This window comes from Andrographis paniculata, unplaced genomic scaffold (assembly GCF_009805555.1).
Source record: "Andrographis paniculata isolate CXL003 unplaced genomic scaffold, ASM980555v1 Contig56END, whole genome shotgun sequence".
Lineage (NCBI taxonomy): Eukaryota > Viridiplantae > Streptophyta > Magnoliopsida > Lamiales > Acanthaceae > Andrographis > Andrographis paniculata.
Window position 1 is genome coordinate 904,143 of NW_026137591.1, and position 22,586 is coordinate 926,728.

A 22,586-nucleotide genomic window follows, 5' to 3' on the forward strand; every position below is an offset into this window, starting at 1 on the left:
AAACTCTTTGTTTAAATACATACATAGAAAATAATCTTTTATATTTCACCTGTCCATTGTCCATTTCAAAATAAATGTATTTTATCATGTTCGTCCGTTCAAATATAGATGTATGTAAATACTTACAAATTTATATTTATTTATATTAAATTTAAAATATAAGAACAAAATAATAATAATAACACTAATAATAATTACAGACAAAATCACTCACTAATTATTATTTAAATATAATATATACTCTTTTTACTCATAAAAAATTCAATAATTTAAAATAAAATATTATTTTTTATATTATCAATATAATTTATTATATCTCATATCAACATAATATTTCACATTAAAAACTAAACAAACTAACTAAATATTTTGTATTAAAGTATTTTTTTATTGTTAACAAGCGTACATTATATATATATATATATTTTTTTATAGTATTTACAAAAAAATCATGTCATCCAAAAATATAGAGCGAAGAAACACGAACATTTAAACGAAAAAACAAAGCAAAACTTTAAAAGAACATACTTGAATTCCAAATGTACACCATTTTTTTTCTCACAAAATATCATATAAAAATATTACTTAAATTAAAACTCGAATTCAATTATACAAAACAAATACTCCCTCCATATCAAAACAAAGTTACAATTTCCTAATTTAGTAATTGTACTACCTGCTTAACATAATAAATATCATTTCAACTTACAATATATTACACAAATGTCATTATTTTATAAATTTTGTACTACCTAATAGGGGTATTTTTGTCCTTTTTTTACCATCATCCAATATTATACTAATATTCAAAAATCTACGTGCAAAAAGCAAACGACACCCTTCCAACGGAACGAAGGAAGTTCTGCATTTCAAATCCAAATCAATACTATTCACTCCGTACAATTTCCAATAAAAGTACACCGTCAAATCAATTTCAAACCACAAAAGAATTACCTAAAACATTGATGAACTACACAATCAACAATTTCATATATTTAAATTAAAACACTATTTATCTTATTTCCTAACTAACAACAAATAGACCTCAATGCACAAAGCTAACATGCTTGAACAAATGAACCAACACCAATTTCAGTTCACCAAAAAACAGCAAATATCAATAAACATGAATTCTACTCCCAAACATTTCCTCTATAAATCTCAATATTACACAAAAAAAAAAATAAAAAAAATACACATTCAACGAAGTTACCGAGTTGTGTTATCGGGTGTACCTGCCTTAGGCAATCGGGATGGACTGACTTTACGGATAAATGCCGCTTAAACAACCATGGATTCACAACTTGTCGTGGTCAGTCCTTTCTTTGCATAGCTCGATGAGGGCTTTCGATAGAGACCAAAGATTTTAACGATCATTTTTCAATGGATAGCCCAGAATTTCTTTCGACAAAATAAGATTTGTTCCTCTTTCTTCTGATCATTTTCAAGAGTGTGTACTCTTGTTTCCCATAGAAATTTGGGAGCAAGATTTTTAATTCTTGTAATGACGTCTTCATCTTCGCCTCGAATAATAACATGCCCCTGAAGATGTAATGTGTCGTAGAGAAAACTGTATACTATCACCAATACACGAGCAAAAAATGTACGAATATTTGCATATGAAATAGAAAATACTCTATCCGTCCGGAGTAATTATGTCAGCTTTCTTTTTATGGTTGGTCTGTATAATAGAAAATTTTATCAATCTACAATTTTTATGGTTGATCTTTGAATATTAATTATTATATGAAAACGTAATACAAATTAAGAAAAAAATAAAAAAATACTTCTATTAATATCCTATAATACTATTACGATGACATTTGTGCAAAAAAATTATACAAATAAGGATATTTTTAATGTTACGGAGGGACCATTAACTAATTTGTAACTACTTTTCTACTTGTCCTATCATTTTTTGATAAATTTCTCGTAATAACCCATTTATCTTTTACCAACTTCACTTTTATATTATAATACTATTTTCTACGTCCCACTTTTTTCGTTCACTATTTCTATTTTCGTATGTGCCACCTTATTTGTAATTATACACTTTAACCGCATTTTAAATCTCACAATTTATAAATTTGTTAATCTTAATTATACTATTTAGTTACTTTAGTTTTAATTTATAATTATTTTTATTATACAATAATATTTTTACTACTATACTTTTTAATTACTTACTAATTATACTTTACCTAAATTTTAGTATCTAGATGGGACGGAGTAAGTATTATTTCTTAGTTTCTGTGCCCAATAAAAGTGTTATAAACATCCCGGACGGAGGGACTACTTATGTAAAGCAATGGAAATGTGAGATTATTGACCTGAGGGCGTAATATACGATCCATCTCGAGCATGATATCCTCAAGCAAGCAACCGGATCCACCGTTTTTGTAGTGAGAGAAGAGGCGGTTGGAATGTAACAAGTCGTACGTGCGTGGATATGTTGAGAAGGGTTCGCACCTGCAGTCACGAATTCAATGTCCAATGTCGGGTTTATTTGAAAAAAAGTGTCGCTAATGAATGGTTGTTTTTGCAGCTTACCAGTCATGAAAAGTGCCAATCAAACCCCGATTATAAATGGCAGGTAATGTGTTGTTTGCCGTTGCAGGTACCACATTCATAACCCAAACCGGCCATGTGCTCATGCCGACTGCAAACCCACCAAGGAAAGAATTCATGTCCATCACATTCCTTATTTCCTTTTCTTCAATGCCCATAAGTCTCCAGTAGTGACGAACTTGGTCTTGCCAATAGAATGTGTCGGACAAGAAGTTGTCCCGGCTGATACCTGCACCAAATGCATAAAACATCGTCAGCTAACTTATAGTGATGAATGTCAATCATTTAAATACAAAAATATTTGGGTTTGTTCACTTAGCATTTTTCAATGAAACGATTTCCTATAAATATTATTAAAAATATATAAATATACACACATTAATCACTCACACAAAGTCAATCATTCAACACAAAATACTACCTCCGTCCGACTCTAAGGGTCTCATTTATTTTTTGCGTGTTGATATTTGAATATTAATTATTATATCAAAAAATAGTACAAATTAAGAAAAAATTGCAAAGATACTTCCATTAGTGTCTTATAATACTAAAAAAATAACATTTGTATAAAAAATTATACAAATATAAAGATAGTTTTAATGTTAAGTACAATGACGCAAAAGGTAAATGTGACCCTAAGAGACGGACGGAGGAAGTATTGTTTTTTATATTACCAACACAATTTCTCATGCCGCGTATAAAAAATCAATTCATGTAAAAAAGTGGAGTGAACAGAGCCAATATCACCTAAAGCGTCAATCAGGATAGAATGTTTTCTTTTGATTAATAGATGAGTTACACTACAAAATATCTAGCCACATAAACTGTAATCGGAGCAACTAAACGAGCAATGCTGCAGTTAATAGACAACCACTTGAGGCAAAATATTTATTATTCCAAAAATGAACCAGTGATTTCAACGATAGAAATAAAGTAAGGACAATAGCCATTGCTGAGATATGATGATCAATTTCTACATAAATATATCAAAAAGGTGAGTATAGCAAAAAGTTTTTCCAAAGAGAAATCCAAGAAAGCTTTTGAAAGTATAATTAGTCCAATAAAATTGACTTGGCCGTTAATTTAGACAAAGAAGTAATATCCTAAATATCACAAAATTATATGCTTTGTACAATATTTCATACACAAATATGAACTCCATACAATGGAAGTTTCAAAGATGGAAAGTTGAAACCGGAAATTAAATGCAATTACTACTTTCAAGATCTCTGTTATGTGCAAATAAAAACTTCATTCTCGATTCTACTAAGAACTTTTATGGAAGATCTTCATTTACTACATTTGCAAGAGTAAAAAAAAGACGAAATAGAATTTATTGTTTTTAAGTGTAAGTTATATTAGTGCAGTGCTAGCATGATGGACCACATAATAGTGTATGAAAAAGCTCTGACACATACATTTTAAACTTCATGATTTGTATCAAATAACTATTTTTTCTAACAAAACATTATGTCAAATACTCAACTTTTTTGTATTCTCAAAATTTTCCAAATCTTCAAAACGGAGCCTATGTTACACACAACAGTTATTTTCATTCAAGTTACCTAGCATACTGAGATTCCCCAAATACTCTGACAGACGCTGGGGCTTTGGCGGAAGTTTCTGCACATAGCGTTCCGATACACAGTTTCTCAGAGGTATATTCCATGAAGGTTTCTCGTCGTCTTTTGGATCACATAAACTGATAAGGTTCTGCTGTGCATTTTGCTGGAGACAAGAGTTGTCGTCCAGCTTAACCCAAATTGCAGTCTGGACTTGCTGAGCAATGAGTTTCCAGCACATTGCAGAAGTTAGATTTATCAATTTATCCCAAATCAAAGGAAAATCTTTATCTTTTCTGTAAGCAGGTGGTGCAGAATACACGAAAAATCCGTTTGTCCTCAGGAGGCGATTTGCTTCTTTAATAAGAATCCCATCTGCATCAAACAAGGATGTGTTACATTTTACTTTCGGAAAATGATTGGGGAATTGTTCTCTGAGGAAAACCAAATAAGGAAAAGTATAAATTCAGATTTCTGAATCCGAATACAACAAACATATCCCATTTCTCATTTAAATGTAACCATGTCGAGCAAAATTCTGAATCGAGAACGTGCTACCAATCCGTTAGGTTGAAAAGACTAACCATTCTCATGCCAATCGACACGACATCTTGAACAATGGATCATCTCAAAAGAATTGCTTGGATACGGTAACTGTTTGGTGGATAATGCAGAAATCATAGCACCGATTCCTCGCTCTAAAGCAAATTGAATTTGATTTTCGTGACCATCTTTCGGTGCAAAAGACATGGTTTCAATATTTAAGGGAAGAAGATACGCTGAGAAGCTTGCGACTCCACATCCAACATCTAAAACTTGAAATACCCCAGCAGAACTAAGGTCACCATTCCCATTAGTCATCATATTTCCTAACCTGCAGCAGAATATTCCATCTGAATCAGTCTTCCAACCTAATTGGTAAAAATCGTTATTGCTCAAACATACTCAGAACAAAATTCTGTGATATGTAATCAATATGTTTAAAACAAGTCACTGTCTTACAAGAGGATCGATTGAAATTCAATGAAAAACGCAACAAACTACAAACTTAAATGTACAGTCAAAGATTGACAGAGTTTCTTGCACCAACGTAAACATCTTGGATTCGAGCAATAATAAGAAAAATGATTCGGCTCAATTTACATAGACACTTTTCGAACTTCGCTATTTAAATAAACACTTTAGAAAAACTTTTGATACTATTCATCAACAGTAACTCTTATATCAAATACCTTTTTCATCTGAGGAAACATCACGTCAAATACTCAATTTTTTACAATTCCTAAAACTTTTCAAAACTCCTTTGTTCTTTTTTCAGTTTCTATATTGGTTTTTACTATTTAGATTTTACATTTTTGAAATAAAATATACTTTTTCCTCTCTGAAAACATCACATTAAATATTATTTCAGCAATAAAACCCAAACAACCAAACTCAATCCAGGCTGAAAAAGAATTCCATCTAAACGGAACCTATTGATAGTACCTTTGAATGTACTCAGGAGCTCCATGCTTGAAATGGGTACCTCCTCCCGGAAACCACCACAGCTGATCCTTCTCATGCACCCAATTTTGCCCGCCCTTTACTTCCGCAAGATGCGTATGATTCACATTGCTTCGCCAAACATAATCCCGACTAGTTGGCCATCCAATTGGTATCTTATAATCAGCTGGCGGAGGCACCAAACAAAATAAGCGCCGATTCAGAGGAGGACAGTGCCTCTCTAGCTCTTCTTTCCTAGAAACATCTAACTTTGGCAGTATCTCTTCTATGTAAGAGAGATCATGGCAGGGAATATACTCATTATACATCAAAGGGCAGATATTCATCCCTGTCTCGGGGATCCGAACTTCTTCTGTCCGATAAGTAAGACTAACCTTATTTGTAAAAACTTCTGCCAAGAACAAATCTGACCATAATCAACAATAATATTTCTAATTATAACACATGAATTCGCTCCTATAAATTGAAATTAAAATTTCTAATTAGAATGCATGAATTCCATTCATCATTTCAAGCTCCAAACTGATTGAATTAAAACCTAATATTTTCCATTCCCAATTATATGCAGTAAAAACCCTAAAATCGATAAATAAACACTAAATTGATTCACAAATCGCATGAAAAATGCAAATTCGAATAATTGGTAATTGCTCAAAGCTGGTTAAATTAAAACCTAATATCTTCCAATCCCAATTATATGCAGCCAAAACCCTAAAATAGATATATAAACACGAAATCGATTGACAAAACACATGAAAATGCAAATGCGAATAACTGGTAATTGCTCCAAACTGGTTAAACTTAAAACCTAATATTTTCCAATCACAATTATATGCACTCAAAACGCTAAAATCGCTAAATAAAATCTGAATTGATTCAAAACAAAGCACAAAATAATAATGCAAATTCGAATAACTGGTAATTAGCAATCAAACAAGTGCGGCATTGAACCCTAACCAGAGGCTGCAGGCGAACCATCGACGGCAGACGATTGCTCCTGATTTTCGGCCTTCTGCGGTAGTGTTTCGTAAATGGAAGCAGAGCTATTGCCGAAGAGAGTGCCAGCGTAGAAAGAAGCTATCATTACTAAAAGAGCAACCATAACAAGCTGTGCGAGCCTCCAATCGAAGGTCATCGTGTTGATAAATCCCACCATTTCCTGCAACCTCCAAAAGAAGACGCGGAGTTAATGCATGATTGGGGAAGCCATTGGAGGTCAGAGGTAGATCCAGAGCCACGGAATCCGTGCGAGATGGCGGGAGCGATTGCTGAGAGATCAATCGCAGGATTCGATTGGAGCGTCGGTGGGAAGCTCAGATCACACTGCTTCTCTCTGTAGTCTGCCTCTCAGATTTTCTTTATTACTATAATTACAATCTGCATATTACTGTACCGTGATTTTAAAAAATTAATTAATTAATTAATTAAAAATATTGCTTTAACGTGAATTTGCATTAGAAAATTTAGAATTAATAAATTTTAAAAAATAAAATAATTGGTATTGACGTAGTTGCAAAATTTTGGTTTGAATTTGGTATTAAAATAAAATATAGTGGGATGCTGTCAGACAAAAAATTAGAGTTTTTTTTTTTTTGAAAAAAAAAAAATTAAATAGTAAAAATTTATGGTGGATTATGATAGTAATTTATTATTTTTTATGTAATTAATAATATTGATAATTTTAAAATAGATTAATATATATGATTAAAAAAATTAAAATATGTATTTAAATATTTTAAAATTTATATCATAATAAAAAGATATACATACAACATGGATATTATTTTTTTTGTAAAAAAGAATTTTTTTTTAATACAAGTGAATACAAAAAATATTTTTTTTTATTTATAATTAATATAAACTAATTTATTATTGAGATGAAGTTTTAAATATAAATAAAATATATTTTTTAGTAGAAATAAATAAAGGAATTTTTAATGGATCTTATATGATGTATTATGTTATATTTTATATACTTAATTTATAGTATTCAGCTAAATATATTTTGATTTTACTGAAAATGTGTTTAATGTATCAGAAAATAATGAAAAATTTATCAACTAAGGTGGGAGTGGGAGAGTATTTGATAAAATTTAAACTAATTTTCAAAATAAAAAATATTTTCTTATAAGATATTAAAAAATAATACTCATTCAATCTTAAGGGTGTGGTTGTTTCGAAGTTTGAATTTTGAGGTGAAATTTAAATAGTAAAAATTTTGAATGGTAACAGTTGTATAATGTGATATAAATAGGTGCTAATGTGATGTTTTGAATGTAAAATTAATTTTTAATATAATATAAAAAAATAAAAAATAGATGTTTAATTTAATTTTTTTTGAAAATCTTTTTGATGAACATTAAAATTTGGAGGTTTTCTCCCAAACGAACGCACCCTAATGTATTCCTTTATTTTTATTTAGTCGGTTAAAAAATAATAATATTTTATTGATTAATAAAAATATATAATATGATTTTGATATTTTTGTTCTTAAGAGCACAAAGAAAATGAATATTTTTTAAGAGAATTAAAAGTATTTTGGTTTTTTAAAAATGATTACTTAGGGTGTGTTTGTTTGGGGGTTTGGATTTTGAGTTGAGATTTGAAAAATAAAAATTTTAAATTTGAATAGTTGTATGATGTGATATAAATAGGTGTTGATGTGATGTTTTGAATGTAAAATTGATTTTTAGTATAATATAAAAAATGAAAAATAAGTGTTTGATTTGATATTTTTGGGTAGAAAATTTCGGATGAATAGTAGAATTTTGGTAAAATTCTTCAAACGAACAAACTCTAATTGTAATTGAAAGTAAATACTTTTAAGTAGACAGACAAAATTTGTTACATTATATTGAACCGAATATTTTTTATTGAGTTGTTAATATTTTTTAAGTTAATATTTCATCCGTCCCAGGTAATATGTCTCTATTATTGTATATACACAAATTTAAGTAAAGTATAATTAGTAAATAATTAAGAAATATATTAGAAAAAATAATTATTGTATAATAAAAATAATTATAGATTAAAATTAAAATAATTAAATAATTTAATTAAAATTTTAAAAATATATATATATAAATTATGATTTAAAATATGATTAAAATATATAATTTTTTTTAAAAAAAAATATGTCAAATGGAGGAAAAATAAAAAAATAAAATAATAATAATAATAATAATAAAGAGGGTATTGTGATATGTATATACTTTTAACTTATTTTTATAATATTTATAGGTAATTATGTCACCAAAATATTATTAAGTGAACAAACTTATATTTTTTATTGCATTATTAAATATTTTCAACATAATTTCGTATCAAATATTTATTTTTTTATATATAAAATATCATATTAAACATTTTACTTTTTATTGTTTCTCAATTGTTCTTTAAAAAAAAAAAAACATTTAAAACATTTGACAACCTATTAATAAATAATGACAATTATTCACACCGTCCATACTACTGCAGATCCATATAACATATTGTATAAATATAATTTTAATTAATATAATCAGTTTGTTCGGTCACCATTTTTAATTAAATTAATTTTTGATGAGTAATATAAAAAATTGTATTAATAATATAAGAATATATATATATATTATATTAATAGTATATATATTTATATTTTTTAATAATATTTTACCCTGAATATATATTATATTAAATGAATGTCAATTGGAACCCAACTTAACAAAACTCAGCTTAATTTTTATTCAAAAAAACCTGATTTGGATTTCAAACCTAATCTTCCTATCCAGCTCCTACTATTCCTTTTAAAATAAAAAAAAATCTATTAAAGAATTATTTAAATTAAAATTTAAATCAAAATCAAATTCAAACTCAAACCAAGAACATGTTACAACAAGAACAAATCTTAATTTATACAAATCATTGACCCGTAGTTCTGAGAGTATGTAAAGTACATATGCTTGTGACACGTAAGATAACTCATAAAAAATAGATGAATTTCTTTTACTAATATTATCAAGTGACTTTTTTAGAATCGAAAAAAAGGAAAATGTATTTTTATTTTTATTTTTAATTGTTCTAACCTCAGTGTTTCTCAAAGACATCTTTACACTACAATAATAATAATAATAATAATAATAATAATAAGGGAAAAAATTATTTTTGTCTAATATAACCAAAATTCATCAATTTTGGTCTCAATATAAAAAATTCATTAATTTTGGTCTCAATATAAAAAATTTATCAATTTTGATCCTAATTTTTTGTCCAAATATAAATTTTTTATCAATTTTAGTCTCAATATAACAAAATTCATCATTTTTTGTCCTAATATAATCAAACCTCATCTTTTTCTGGTCCCGCCATCAACAAACCGACGAAAAATGCTGACGAAAAAAAAATCAAACCTTATATTTACATTTGAAAAAATTGCACAATCTTGCAAGTCCAAGTCCTCATTTTTCGTCAGTTTGCTGACGGTGGGACAAAAAAAATTAATATTTGATTATATTGAGACCAAAAAATAATAAATTTTGGTTATATTGAAACTAAAATTGATTAAAAAAAAATTATATTGAGACGAAAAAATGATGAATTTTTGTTATATTGGAACAAAAATGATAATTTTGGTTATATTGAGACCAAAATTGATAAAAAAAAATTTATATTGGGATCAAAATGGATGAATTTTGATTATATTGGGACCAAAAATAATTTTTTCCCTAATAATAATAATAATCACATTATAATTACCATTTACCAAGCCTAAACTTTATAAATACACAAACCTCTCAAAGCCTTTTATCTCAAAAAAAACTACCACATCAAAATACTATTTAAATAAAAATTTAAATAACACATTATTTCAAATCAATTTCAAATCACAACAAAACTGATCGTCAAGTCCAAACTCAAGCTAACTATTGATTCCCTGTGATCTTAGTCCCTAAGTTTCTACCAATAAATCTAAAATCTTTCCAGATAATATACATGTAACAAAAGTAAGCATCGAATATATTCCATGGATGAGTGTAGGCCATGGCACTATTTCATCATATCAAATATTCCTTCCCCTTTCATGCTTTACATTACATTCTCTTACACAACATTCTACCAAATGTAAGGAATCCAGCAATAGTCAAAAGCAGTGTGAAAACCAACAGCTATTCTATACCGATGTTTCCCATTTAAAGCTTTTTGTTCACCTATGTTATCGACACATTTTTTCGCCCTACGTAATTTACAGTCACACCGAATCACTTCAAAAAAATATAAATCAAAACGATCTAGAGCTTAGCAAACACACAATAAACGTAATAAACCAACAAAAAAGGCAATAAATTCACTTCCCCAATTGCTCGAAAAGACAGTCCACAAAGTTCCCTTTCCTACTGACTCATCCACGATACTTTCACACACGTACACAATGATTTTGTCGCCTATATATATAGAGGTTCTGATGCTCACAAACCATCATTTTTTGTCGCCAGAACATTCAATTTACTTGTTTCTTTTAAGTTAGAATCCCAAACTCCTCACTACACATCTAACCTTAAACACTGATCTTCATCGAAAATGCAAAACCAACCTCCTACCCCTCCTCCAGGTGCCATTCACTCTCATTCTTACACACAGACCCACAAATAGAAGAAAATTCATACTTTGATATAGTCAGGTTTACCAGCAAAATGAAGCATGCATTTTATGATACGGGGACTTACTTTTTCTATCGCTTGCAGGTTATCCGACTGGAAATCCTTCAAAAGAGCGGAAGAAAAGGAACTGCTGCCCAAGAACAAAGACAAAAGGAGACAGGGGTTTCCTCGAGGGATGGTAAAATTACTGACTATGCAACTTCAAAACCAATCTTCTTGATAATATATTATTAAAACATTCTATCATATATTTATGCAATTCCCTGAGAACTTACAATAGTCTTCATTTCTTTAACTCGGGCTTCTATTACTTACGATTCTTGGATTCTGCAGCCTCTTTGCTCTATGCTGCTGCTGGATCTGTGAAGTATGCTTCGACTGAATCAGAATGAAACAGCAACAACAGGCACATATGTTAATTTCTGTACTTTAATTTAAGATGCAAAGGGATATCGGAGGTTCAAAGTGTACACCTTTTGTTTTCAATAAATGATACAGATTTAAGCAGATAAAAGAAATACACTGTTATTTATTCGAGTTGCAATTAATATTTTACGTTCGAATCAAGATATTGCCAGACAGATAGGCACAAACATCAGATATGCTCCCAATCCTACATATTCGATTTATTTTAGTCCAATCAACTACAATGAGTCATACAAGATACTTGCATATTCGTGCTAAAAGCATGTATAATAAAAGCTCTACTAAATAATGTATTACACATGCATATAAAGATGCTAAATACGATCTTTCCCTTATGACGAAAATGTGGGACCCAATAAATGTCGGCAAGTTGATGTAAATAGAGTTTGAACTGTATTAGTATGTTAATTAAAATACTGAGTTTACATCCACTGTATGACATTTCCAATTGCTCCCGATAATCAGTCCAAAGAGAAGCAAGACAATCCCTGAAAAATCTGATAGAAACTCAAATTTTCAAGATCAACTGGCAGAGATCGAACATAGCAGCAACACAGAAAAATCCAATGGGCAAGCAAGGAAAAATAGAGCATGATTAGCAGTAATTGAAGATTAATATTAAATAAGGCAGCTACAAGTTCAGACAGTTACAAGAATAATAGCAAGATGCTCTGCTCAGCATGATCGTTTTCAACTTTGGGATATCTATTCTTCATGCCGATAAAAAATCATAATCATATAATTTTAAATGCCAATTGCTATGGTTTAGCTTGCCAACATCATATCAACGTAACCAGCACTCTCGGTCAAAAACAAACCGGCATGCTATATCAAACAACAGAAAGTCTTTCCGATAAATTATCCCTACCAAAATTACAAATTAGGGTAATACCCAATCATAAAACAGATTGTATGCAGTTTTCCACCTTCATGGTTAGGGTCTAAGCCACGCTGCTTGTAATCAAGAATCATATCAAGGCAGCCACTAGCACCAAAGTCTTTAACAAAGCAGCTATATAAAATATTGCGTAAAACTAGGATATAACACCATGACATGCTAATAAAAAATCTTGCCAAGTCTACCAAGTATGCTTTCAAGATTAAACAAAATTTATTAACCAATTAGTAAGTACCATTCAAGAATACAAAATTGTTGATTGACAAACTAACATTGCCAAGTATGCTTTCTTTCTATCCTTGAAGGCTACTATTATAAGATCAAGGTTCAAGGTATGATTGCGCGAACCTGAAGAAACTTAACAATGAATTATAGTAAATATGATGGCCAATTGGCTGGCATCTCGTATCAATAATAAAAGATCACCTTAATTCTTGAGCTGTAGAAAAATTATCAGTTTGCAACATACAACCAAAGGATATATGATCAAGCACATCATACGGCCACAGTGGAGGGAAACAGTTTCTCAATCATATTGTTAGAAAGGATCCCATTGGGATCGAGTTCCTTCCTTGCTTGATTGTATGCATCAACTGGAAATCTCTTCCTCAATCTTGCCTGAAGAGCAGCAAGCTCATCTTGGGCCTTTGGGACCTACATGCAAGTTGAGGTAAAAACCACGTTAGCATGCTAAAGATATACAGCTTAAAATGCAGTGGAGAGAAATTATTCAATTTTTCCATTGCTTCATCAATTAACTTTACAGTAATTAATTGTAATTTGAATTTTTGATAAAAGCATTCACCTCAATCTTAGCCCAGTGTTCATATGCTGAGTATTCATCCCACAATGTAGTTTGTGTCAAATGCCGATAGTGAAAAAATTCTTCAGTTATTTGCTTCCTCTGACGAGCATCCATTGTAGGAAGATACATGATAATACCAACCTGTTTGACAAATAATCATAACAATATTAATTACCAACCGGTGGCATAAAACTGAAGTTCATAAACAGGCATTAGAAATTAGAAAAATTACCCATGAGAATATATCATCCTTTGATGAACTATACGCCGGGCTCATCAGGCTTCTGCTGCATGTGGTCCATCTTTGCTCAATAGGTGCTGGGGCAGGTAAATTTTCTTTCTCAATAAGCTGCATCAATTTTCCAATATATTCCAGATCTTTCATACTTGGTCGTGATAACGTTCCGGCCGGGAAACAAGTTTCTGAGACCCACTGCTGCCCACCACAATCGAAGCCCAAGATTTCATCACTCCAGCCCACTCTATAACCTTCCGACTTTCTCCAAAATTCTGCCTCTGCTTGATTAACCTTCACTATGTGCTCCTTATTGAGAGGATCCAAAGCAATCAACTTGTCTCTCAGTTCTGTAAACGAAAGTTCGTTGATATCCGGTTCATTTTCCTCAGGAGTCTTTGATGCGACAAGCTCTTTTCTGTAAAATCAAAATCACGTAATGAGGACTAAAATAACAGTAACAACGCATTAACAAACCCTAAATTTGTACATGTTCTGTCCCAAGAAAAAGTAAAATAAAATCTATGAACAAGGCCACATAAGGTAAGGTTACAATGGATTCACCTATACTTAAGCAAAGATTCCCGGTAAAGGTCTCTCACATGCTGTATAGCTTCTTCCTGGGTATACTTAGGTTTATGTTTAGGTGGACCTTTCAATTTCGAAAGAGGATTACACCTCACAACCACAACTGTGTCAGTATACGGTATATGCAGGTATTTGATATGTTTGTTCTCAGAAAGAAGTTTTCTGCAAAGCATGATAGGAAGACTTATTAATGCTATAAATAAAACAAACACAGGTAATGATGAAAATTTTATGCTACACGAAACTGAACACTACTTGTGATTCTTTTTAATCTCCTCTATGTTGGACACGTAAGTATGCTCTACAAGCTCCTGCCTCTCGACACACTGAAGTGTAACTTCAGCAACCACACCGAGCCCTCCAAGGCCACAACGAGCCAAGTAAAAAAGCTCTGGATCTTTCTCTTTCGAAACCTCAACAATGCCCTTCGCCGGCGTAACCAGTTTCATACTGATTACCTGCTCATCTATAGGAGGCAACCTTGCACCAGTCCCGTGCGCCCCAACCTGCAAGTCTCGTAATATAAATTAGGCGACGATCACACAGCTGTAAATGAATGCAAAGCTAGGTCTAAATGGTGCAAACATCATATAAGGCCATTATAGATAAATTTCAATAATAGATTTTATGATCACCATAAATTAAACTGTCTTCCCTTCATCCCTTAAGAATGTGTCCGGTACAGGCTCAGAGAAATGGAAATACCCCATTTCACTTGTTTGAGTCAAGATTCAAAAAATTGAAATTTGAGAATTAAATGGTATCTGATTCTCTTATTTCATTTCTCCACCGTGTAAAGAAAAACGAAATGAAATGAAATTTAAGAAAAGTATGTTCATTTGGCATTTTTTTAAATATCTAACTTTCACTATTATTTATTAAAGATAAAGAAAAGGACATTATTCCATTTCATAGAACATCACCTTCAAACAACTATTCAAATAAAATAAATTAATCACCAGCTAAACACACTAACATTTATCGACGGATTTTCACTTCACTGAAATCATCTCTTACTCATTGTATCCTCTTTATCAATCAACATGCAATACATCGTCTCCTCCAAATTAATTCATCTAGCATTTATTTCTTAGTTGAATTCTCTACTCTCCCAAACATAACAATCAATTCTTCTATGTTGAATTCCATTTCATTCTCTTTTAATTATCAGTAATTTCATTCACTACGCCAAACTCACCATTATAGTAATGAACCAATTCGAAACTCAAGTTACACTAGAAACAATCTTAGCATACAATTAAACACATTCAAGAACCATTAAAGATCACAATGGAAACCCTACACCAACATGCTCGAAAACACGCCATACCAATATTTCATGAAAAATCGAATACATATCAACACTCACCTGAACAATGCCACCAATCTGTTGCTCTCTGATGGAAGCAAAATTCTGCAAAGTAAGCCCGTGCTCTTTAATCCCATCCACAAGCTGCTGAACCCTAATCCCCGCCTGCACTGTAACCCTCTTAGTCTTCTCGTCTACCTCCAAAATCCTATCCATCAAAGCCAGATTCACCATCCCCGCACGCGTCAATCCAATCCCATTCGGCGAGAGCCCCGACCCAACCGGCCGGATCTTCTGCTTCTTCTCATTGCAATCCTTCACCACTGCGTCGAGCTCATCAATGGACTCCGGCTGCAAAAACGTCCGCGTTCGGACCTCGTGCGTGCCGCTCCAATTGGACACCGTGTGGAGGTCGGGAGGCAGAGGAGCGTATCGGAAGAGCTGAGCCTTTTTGTGCTTCGCGTCCTCCGGCAATGGGAACGAGTAGTAAGTGGCGGCGCCGCAGCCGAGGAGGAGAATTGTGTAGCCGATGTATTTGCGGACCTCGGCATCGGTGGTTGAAGAGGGCGGCGGCGTTGGTACGGAGCAAAATCCGCGGCCGGCCAACGGACGGGGGAAGAAGGCGGAGATGTATTCAGGCTGGCGGCGGCGGCCGGCGAGGGAGCGCAGAGAGCGTCTGAGAGTTGTGGAACGGAGCATTTGGGAATTGGGGAAAGGGTTTTGATCGGACGATCGATTGCGGGCAATACTGTTCGCGGCGCAAATGGTGAAGAAAGTTTTGGGGTTGAAAATGGCATTATCCAAATTTCAGGGATGTAAATGGAATTATCTAATCTTTAGGGGTGTTTGGGAAAAACGTTTTTGAAGACTTTTTTAATTTAGGATGTGTTTGTTTGGGGATTTGGATTTTGAACTGGGATTTGAATAGTAAAAATTTTGAATTTGAATAGTTGTATGATGTGATATAAATAGTTGTTGATGTGATGTTTTGAATATAAAATTGATTTTTAGTATAATATAAAAAATAAAAAATAGGTGTTTGATTTGATGTTTTTGAGGAAAAAAATTGGATGAATAATGTAAATCCAATCCAATCCCCCAAACAAACACATCCTTATTAAATAACTAAAATAACCTTATTAGTACGTGTGATATAAAGGTAATGGTATTTGTGTAATATATTGTAAATTGTAAGGGTATTTGTAATGTTAGGTAAATAGTATTGTTACTTAAAAATAAAATGAATACTTTGTTACGAAAGTGACTAAAATGGAAAAATAGATACTTTATTATAGGACAGATGGAGTATATAAAATTTTATTTTATATAAAATGATATTCATATTGTATATATTTTATTGATATATAATGCTAAAAATATTTAAAATGCCAACAACATTACTCATATAAAAATAATAAAATAATATCATAATTTATTATTAATAACTTGTTAATCTACATTACCTAAAATACAAAACTAATTTAAAATTAGCTTTTTAAAAGATCCCTTTTTTTTCTTAAAAGCTAATAACCTAGAAGATTTTTTCCACCTTAATTTATTTATTATTTATTTATTTTTAAAATTATTTATTTATTATATATAAATATATTTTTATTGCAATATTTATTAATAATTTTTAGTATCTTTAATTTATTACATTATAAATTATGTTTGTAAATTTAAAATAATAACTATTACTATTAATTACATCGTATAAATCATTTTAATTGTGAAATATATAAATTTATTTAAATTTAAATTAAATATAAAAGATAAATATTATTAATTTATTTACATATTTTTTATTATATGAATATACATTAAAATTTAATAAATAATAATTTATAATAAATATATATAATTTATTATTTTATATTTTACACAATTTCATCTAAAATATAAAAATAAAAATTTTATAATTTTTTTATGATTTTTAATAATTAATAACAAAAATTCTAATAAATTTTAAATCAAAATGAACAAAAATTAAATATTTTAAAAAATAACACATCAATATCTTTAATTATCAAATAGTTTTTTACCAAATACTTTAATACAAACAAATAATTGCTAGTCAAACTAATTAATTGAATTGATAGCATCTAATTATTAAAAAATTATACTATTATAAATAAACATTAATATAATATATGTTTTATTAGTTAAAAAAAATTAGTAATTTAACATAAAATGTTATTTTTATATTAGTGATATAAATTATCGTATTTAACATAAAAATAAAAATAAATTCACTCAATAATACAAAATAAATACACCCAATATTGATACAACCACACATTTATTATTGAAATATCTTTGTTGTATATGTCATTAGCATGTACTATTAATTTATATATTATATATTATATATTGTGGTATATATATATAAATAAATAAATCTTAAAAATAATTGTGACATATACTTTAACAATTACTTCCTTCCACGTTAAAATTTATGCTCATTTGTTTTTGAGTTGTTATTGAAAAATATATTTGTTTTTTTGAAGTAAAAAATTATTATAATTTTATACTTTTTTTACTATAAAAAGAAAAAGTAACAATTATTATTCATTTTTATTAAAACTCGTGTCCGGTCAAATAAGCACACATTTGTATGATGGAGGGAGTACTGTATATTTTCAATTTATATATTATATTATACTCTATGTCCCAATACAATACTCTTGTTTACTATTTTTGTTCGTTCAAAAACAATAGTTTTATTTCCATAAATAATCATATCACCGTAAAACTACCCCTACTTTTTCATTTTTATTACACAATTGTAACTATTTTTTACACTAATATATTCACAAGAACAAAAAAGTTTTTTATCCATATTTTTTACTCACTACCAATATAATATCAATATTTCTTAAATCTCGTATCAAATCCAATTAAGACTATATTTATAGGACAAAAAAAGTATTATATTAATATAAATCATGTATGTGTTAAATTCAATTATAACATGTGTTTTATAAATTATTATCATGTACAACTATGTCCTATTAGATACAATACACTCAATATTATATTATATAAAAATATATATTATGTAATATATATATTATTGTGACTCATAAATATAATTATTGTACTGAAATCAATATATTATTCTATTTGAAATAATAACATATATGTGTTGCATATTGTATAGTTAAATCATCCGCAAATAGCTTTTATTAAAAAAATAAAATCATCACTTCTGCACGTTGCTTATCTTCATTCTGCCATGTATTTCAATTAATGTATTTTATTTGAATTGTATTTGTATATATTAATATTTTGTTATTATTTAAATTATTTTTAAAATAAATAATTTAATAATATGAATAAAAAAAATAATTTATAATTTTTTATGAATAAAAACTTTTGATATGAATATAAAAGAAAAAAAAATTGCTGAAGTGGCGGAGAAAACAAGAGTAGATTTCTTGGATACAGACGCCCTTAGAGCAACTGCAATGGTATAGAGAAAAAAAAGCTTCGTTAGCTTACTTGTCCAAGTAATATTCTATATTTTTATAGGTAAAGAGAGAGAAATTGAGCAACAATTCTATTTGAGAAAAAAAAAAAAAAAGACACAACGATGAGAGAGAAAGTAAAGAGGAGAAGAGAAAGTAAGAATGTGGAGAGAGAAAAAAAGGAAAATGAGAGAGATTGAGAGAAGAAAAGTAAATGCATAGCCTGAATTGGGCTTCATGCACCAAGCATGATCAATTTTTTTCATTTTTTTTTCAATCAAAATATAAGTCATTGCATTGTATTTTTTGAAATGTCCTAAAATAAAGCTTCTAATCTGACAAAAAAGCTGTTTATATCAAAACCATTGCAATTGCTCTTACATGCTATCAAATATGTGATATTATTGTGCAGAATGGATTGATTTGACCTAGTTAGCTAGAAGTGTCAAAATTAAACATAATATGAAAAATCGAATCCCATATGAAAAGAAAAGAATGGTGTCATGTTCGGATCAGATTTTGGGTTAACTTGATAATTCGAAATAAAAAAATTAGCTCAAATTTCGGATTGACCTGAAATTATTGTTTATTTCAATTTATAATATTTATATTAAGTTAAAATCAAAATAATATATATTTTTAAATGACTAAAATACTAAATTACATTTTCAAGTCTGTTTCATTTAAACCTATTCAGAAAAAATTGTATCCTATTCTTTAGGGTTTTGGATTGGGCTCGAATTGAAAGTGTTTTTTGTTATACCCTTGGCTCACTCCGACACTAATACAACTCAAAAATACAAATTGACACCCTTATAGTGAGGTTCCATCCGCTTAACTGCGTGAATATGTGCGCGTGTGGGTAAATAAATATGTATATATAACCGTTGGTCGAGTCCGTCGGCCAATACAATATAACGCCGTAAAACCAAGGCGAAAGCGCAACCCGTTCAAATTCAACACGATAACACAAAAAGCGCATCGCGCTAATTTCCTTCACGGCGATTCTTGCTAGCAAGAATAATCATTTTTTCGACAAACCAGAGCCCAAAAAATAATACATGACAATAGTCCACATAGCACGTGCAACCATCAATATAACTGACTCAAGGGCAACAACCCGAGCATCGAATCAATCCATTCTCGTTGCGCATTGCGCTAAGTTCCTCCACGACAATTCTTGCCACCAAGTTAATCATTTTTCTACAAACCCGACCCTAATTAATAATACATGATAATAATCTACACAACACATGCAGACATCGATATACTGACTTAATGGCAACAACCCGAGCATCGAATCAATCCATTTTCATTACACTCCGGACATCGCCTCAACTCCCCATTCCCGTCGTCGTAAACCTTCCTACTCCCGCTACAATTCTTGCACGGGACAAACCTCGCATCCCCGCAAACCGTGCAAATTCGACCCGAATCCGTAATCGGAAACCCTTCCAACAATTTCGCCAACTCCCCCGTCTCGTTTAGTCGCTTAATCTCCTCCGCCCCTCCGATACGCTTCCCCCGAATAAACACTTGCGGCAAGATCGCCTCTCTACCCTTCAAAGCCTCCTCTAATTCCGTCCTATACGATCGATCCATCGAAATGTCCCTCTCGTCGACGCGCACTAGAAAACCCCTAATTATCGACCGCGCCATGCAACAATCCTCATACGTCTTTCGAATGCCTCTCAAGCTCGTATAATACACAATAATTCTATCCTCGCTGCCGCCGCCGGACTCGACGATATCCGACTCCGGCGACTGCGGCGTCAACAAGTCTTTAAGCCTCTCTCGAGGCCGCCTCGACAACAATGCTTTTCGATAGCTTGAAACCACGTTTCGATCCATTTTCGCGAGCAATGATTCTTCCGACAAATGCCGCCATAACGGCTTCGAATTCGAATTCGAAACCGGATAATCGTCGAACTTTTTCGATGATTCAACGCCATAATCAAAACTGAACAGATCCTCAACGCCATTGCCATCATCATCAAGGCCTTCCATGAGCTCCCATGTGTTGATAACTGAATCAGGGGATAAAGGATCGTCGGAAGGGGCGGAGTCCGGCGGCGGCGGCTTAATCTGAGCCGTCGGATTAAGGGGATCGTACGGTTTAGCAGAGGCGAGAGCTGCCGGCGGCTCCTCCGCGGGCAGGGAGCCGTAGGTGGTGGAAGTGAGGGAGACGAAGTGGTTGGAATCGCCTTTCCGCAGGGGGGGGTGGTGCACTAGGGGGGTGGGTAAGGAGAGGGTTCTAGAAGCCGGCGTCGAGGAAGGATCGGAGAATGATCGGAACGGCGACTGCAATTGGGAATTGGGGAATGAGGAAGACGAATTGGGGGTGGGATTAGGGTTAGGGTTAGGGTTTTGGGAATTGGGGATAAAATTGGCTGGGCGAGAAGCGGAGCAGCCCATTGGGGAGTGGAATTGGAGGTTCGGAGTGAGCGAAGAAATGCAATTATTGAGGTTTTCTTGGCACTGCAACAATGGCGGAGGGGATTGGTGGAAGGTGGGTGTCAATGGAGTTAATGCAGTGGGGTGTGTTGAAGGTGGAAGATATAATGCAGGTCAGAGGAGGAAGACGACTGAGGGATTTTGTATTGGTAGCATTTGATGGATCTCGACCGTTGGTGGTCTGGGGTTTTACAATCGACGGTGTGGATTGATTCTGGTTTTGGGGCTTCTGGGGTACTGCTCTCTTCCCGCATTAAAATGGAAGATTATTTTTGTAATTATTATTATTATATTATTATTGTAATATTATGGCTGTGTTGTTTTTAAATTTTCTCTAGAATCTTCGAATTTTATCATTGAAATTATAAATTTTTTAAATATCATATATATTTTTTACTCGTTCCTAAACATCTATCAATTTTTTCTATTTTGATGGGTTGTATTCATTTATTTTTTTACTAATATTCTAAATATTCTTGTAATTTATAATACATAAATATTAATAATATTTATATCACACAATATTAATAATATTATTTTAATTTTTTTTATTTTATTCATATTATATTTTAATATAATATTAATATTTTTAAAATTTTTTAAAAAAAAACAAACAAAAAGATAAATAAAAAGGGCAGAGAATATTATTTTAATATTAAATTCAATCAAAAACTTATTGAATCGAATAAAAAAGAAAGACACAAAAACTTTTTGTTTTTTTATTATGTATATGATATTTATTTTTGTAAAAATGTGTTTATTTTACTATGTTATTTATTTATCAAAAGCGTGTGCTCGGACTTTTTGCGTAATTGTACGTTAAAAATATCTTTATATATTTGTATAATTTTATTTTTTTATATAAATATTATTTTATTAGTATTACAAAATACTAATTAAAATATTTTTTTAATATTTTTTATTAATTTGTATTATATTTTATATAATAATTAATATTTAAATATTAATATGTAAAAAAATAAATAAAACTTTTAAAAACAGATATAATATTTTTTATTTGTACTCATTATTTTATCAGATAGGAGTATTTACACAAATGACACTAACGGGGCTGGTATATGTTTTTACAGACATTCTACTCTAATCTAAATAATACTCTATTTGGAATATATAT

The 22,586-nt window shown here is 30.9% G+C and overlaps 3 protein-coding genes and 1 long non-coding RNA gene across 6 annotated transcripts; 1 reads left to right on the forward strand and 3 right to left on the reverse strand.

The window, feature by feature from the left end:
• Window positions 1-1,074: 1,074 nt before the first annotated feature.
• On the reverse strand, window positions 1,075-6,985 carry LOC127256726 (probable methyltransferase PMT7). 3 transcript variants are annotated; one of them, XM_051282875.1, is made up of 7 exons: window positions 6,591-6,985; window positions 5,616-6,021; window positions 4,715-5,004; window positions 4,134-4,505; window positions 2,551-2,797; window positions 2,331-2,469; window positions 1,075-1,542 (listed from the first exon to the last, which is right to left on the reverse strand). In XM_051282875.1, exons 1-7 carry the CDS (start codon window positions 6,787-6,789, stop codon window positions 1,381-1,383), a joined length of 1,815 nt encoding a protein of 604 aa, XP_051138832.1. In that variant the 5' UTR covers window positions 6,790-6,985; the 3' UTR covers window positions 1,075-1,380. The 3 variants fall into 3 exon arrangements, with proteins under 3 accessions (XP_051138832.1, XP_051138831.1, XP_051138830.1); XM_051282874.1 differs by having other exon boundaries at window positions 5,616-6,024; XM_051282873.1 differs by having other exon boundaries at window positions 5,616-6,039.
• Window positions 6,986-11,165: 4,180 nt separating this feature from the next.
• On the forward strand, window positions 11,166-11,801 carry LOC127256661 (uncharacterized). Its single transcript, XR_007839887.1, has 3 exons — window positions 11,166-11,220; window positions 11,354-11,447; window positions 11,603-11,801. It is a non-coding gene; the product is annotated as an uncharacterized LOC127256661 (long non-coding RNA).
• A 986-nt stretch (window positions 11,802-12,787) lies between these two features.
• LOC127256660 (L-galactono-1,4-lactone dehydrogenase, mitochondrial) lies at window positions 12,788-16,302 on the reverse strand. Its single transcript, XM_051282782.1, has 6 exons — window positions 15,591-16,302; window positions 14,477-14,727; window positions 14,198-14,383; window positions 13,631-14,051; window positions 13,399-13,539; window positions 12,788-13,247 (listed from the first exon to the last, which is right to left on the reverse strand). The coding sequence occupies exons 1-6, from the start codon at window positions 16,227-16,229 to the stop codon at window positions 13,089-13,091; spliced, it is 1,797 nt and encodes a 598-aa protein (XP_051138739.1). The 5' UTR covers window positions 16,230-16,302; the 3' UTR covers window positions 12,788-13,088.
• A 3,660-nt stretch (window positions 16,303-19,962) lies between these two features.
• LOC127256664 (uncharacterized protein At3g28850) lies at window positions 19,963-21,540 on the reverse strand. Its single transcript, XM_051282785.1, has one exon. The coding sequence runs from the start codon at window positions 21,410-21,412 to the stop codon at window positions 20,273-20,275; it is 1,140 nt and encodes a 379-aa protein (XP_051138742.1). The 5' UTR covers window positions 21,413-21,540; the 3' UTR covers window positions 19,963-20,272.
• Window positions 21,541-22,586: the final 1,046 nt, after the last annotated feature.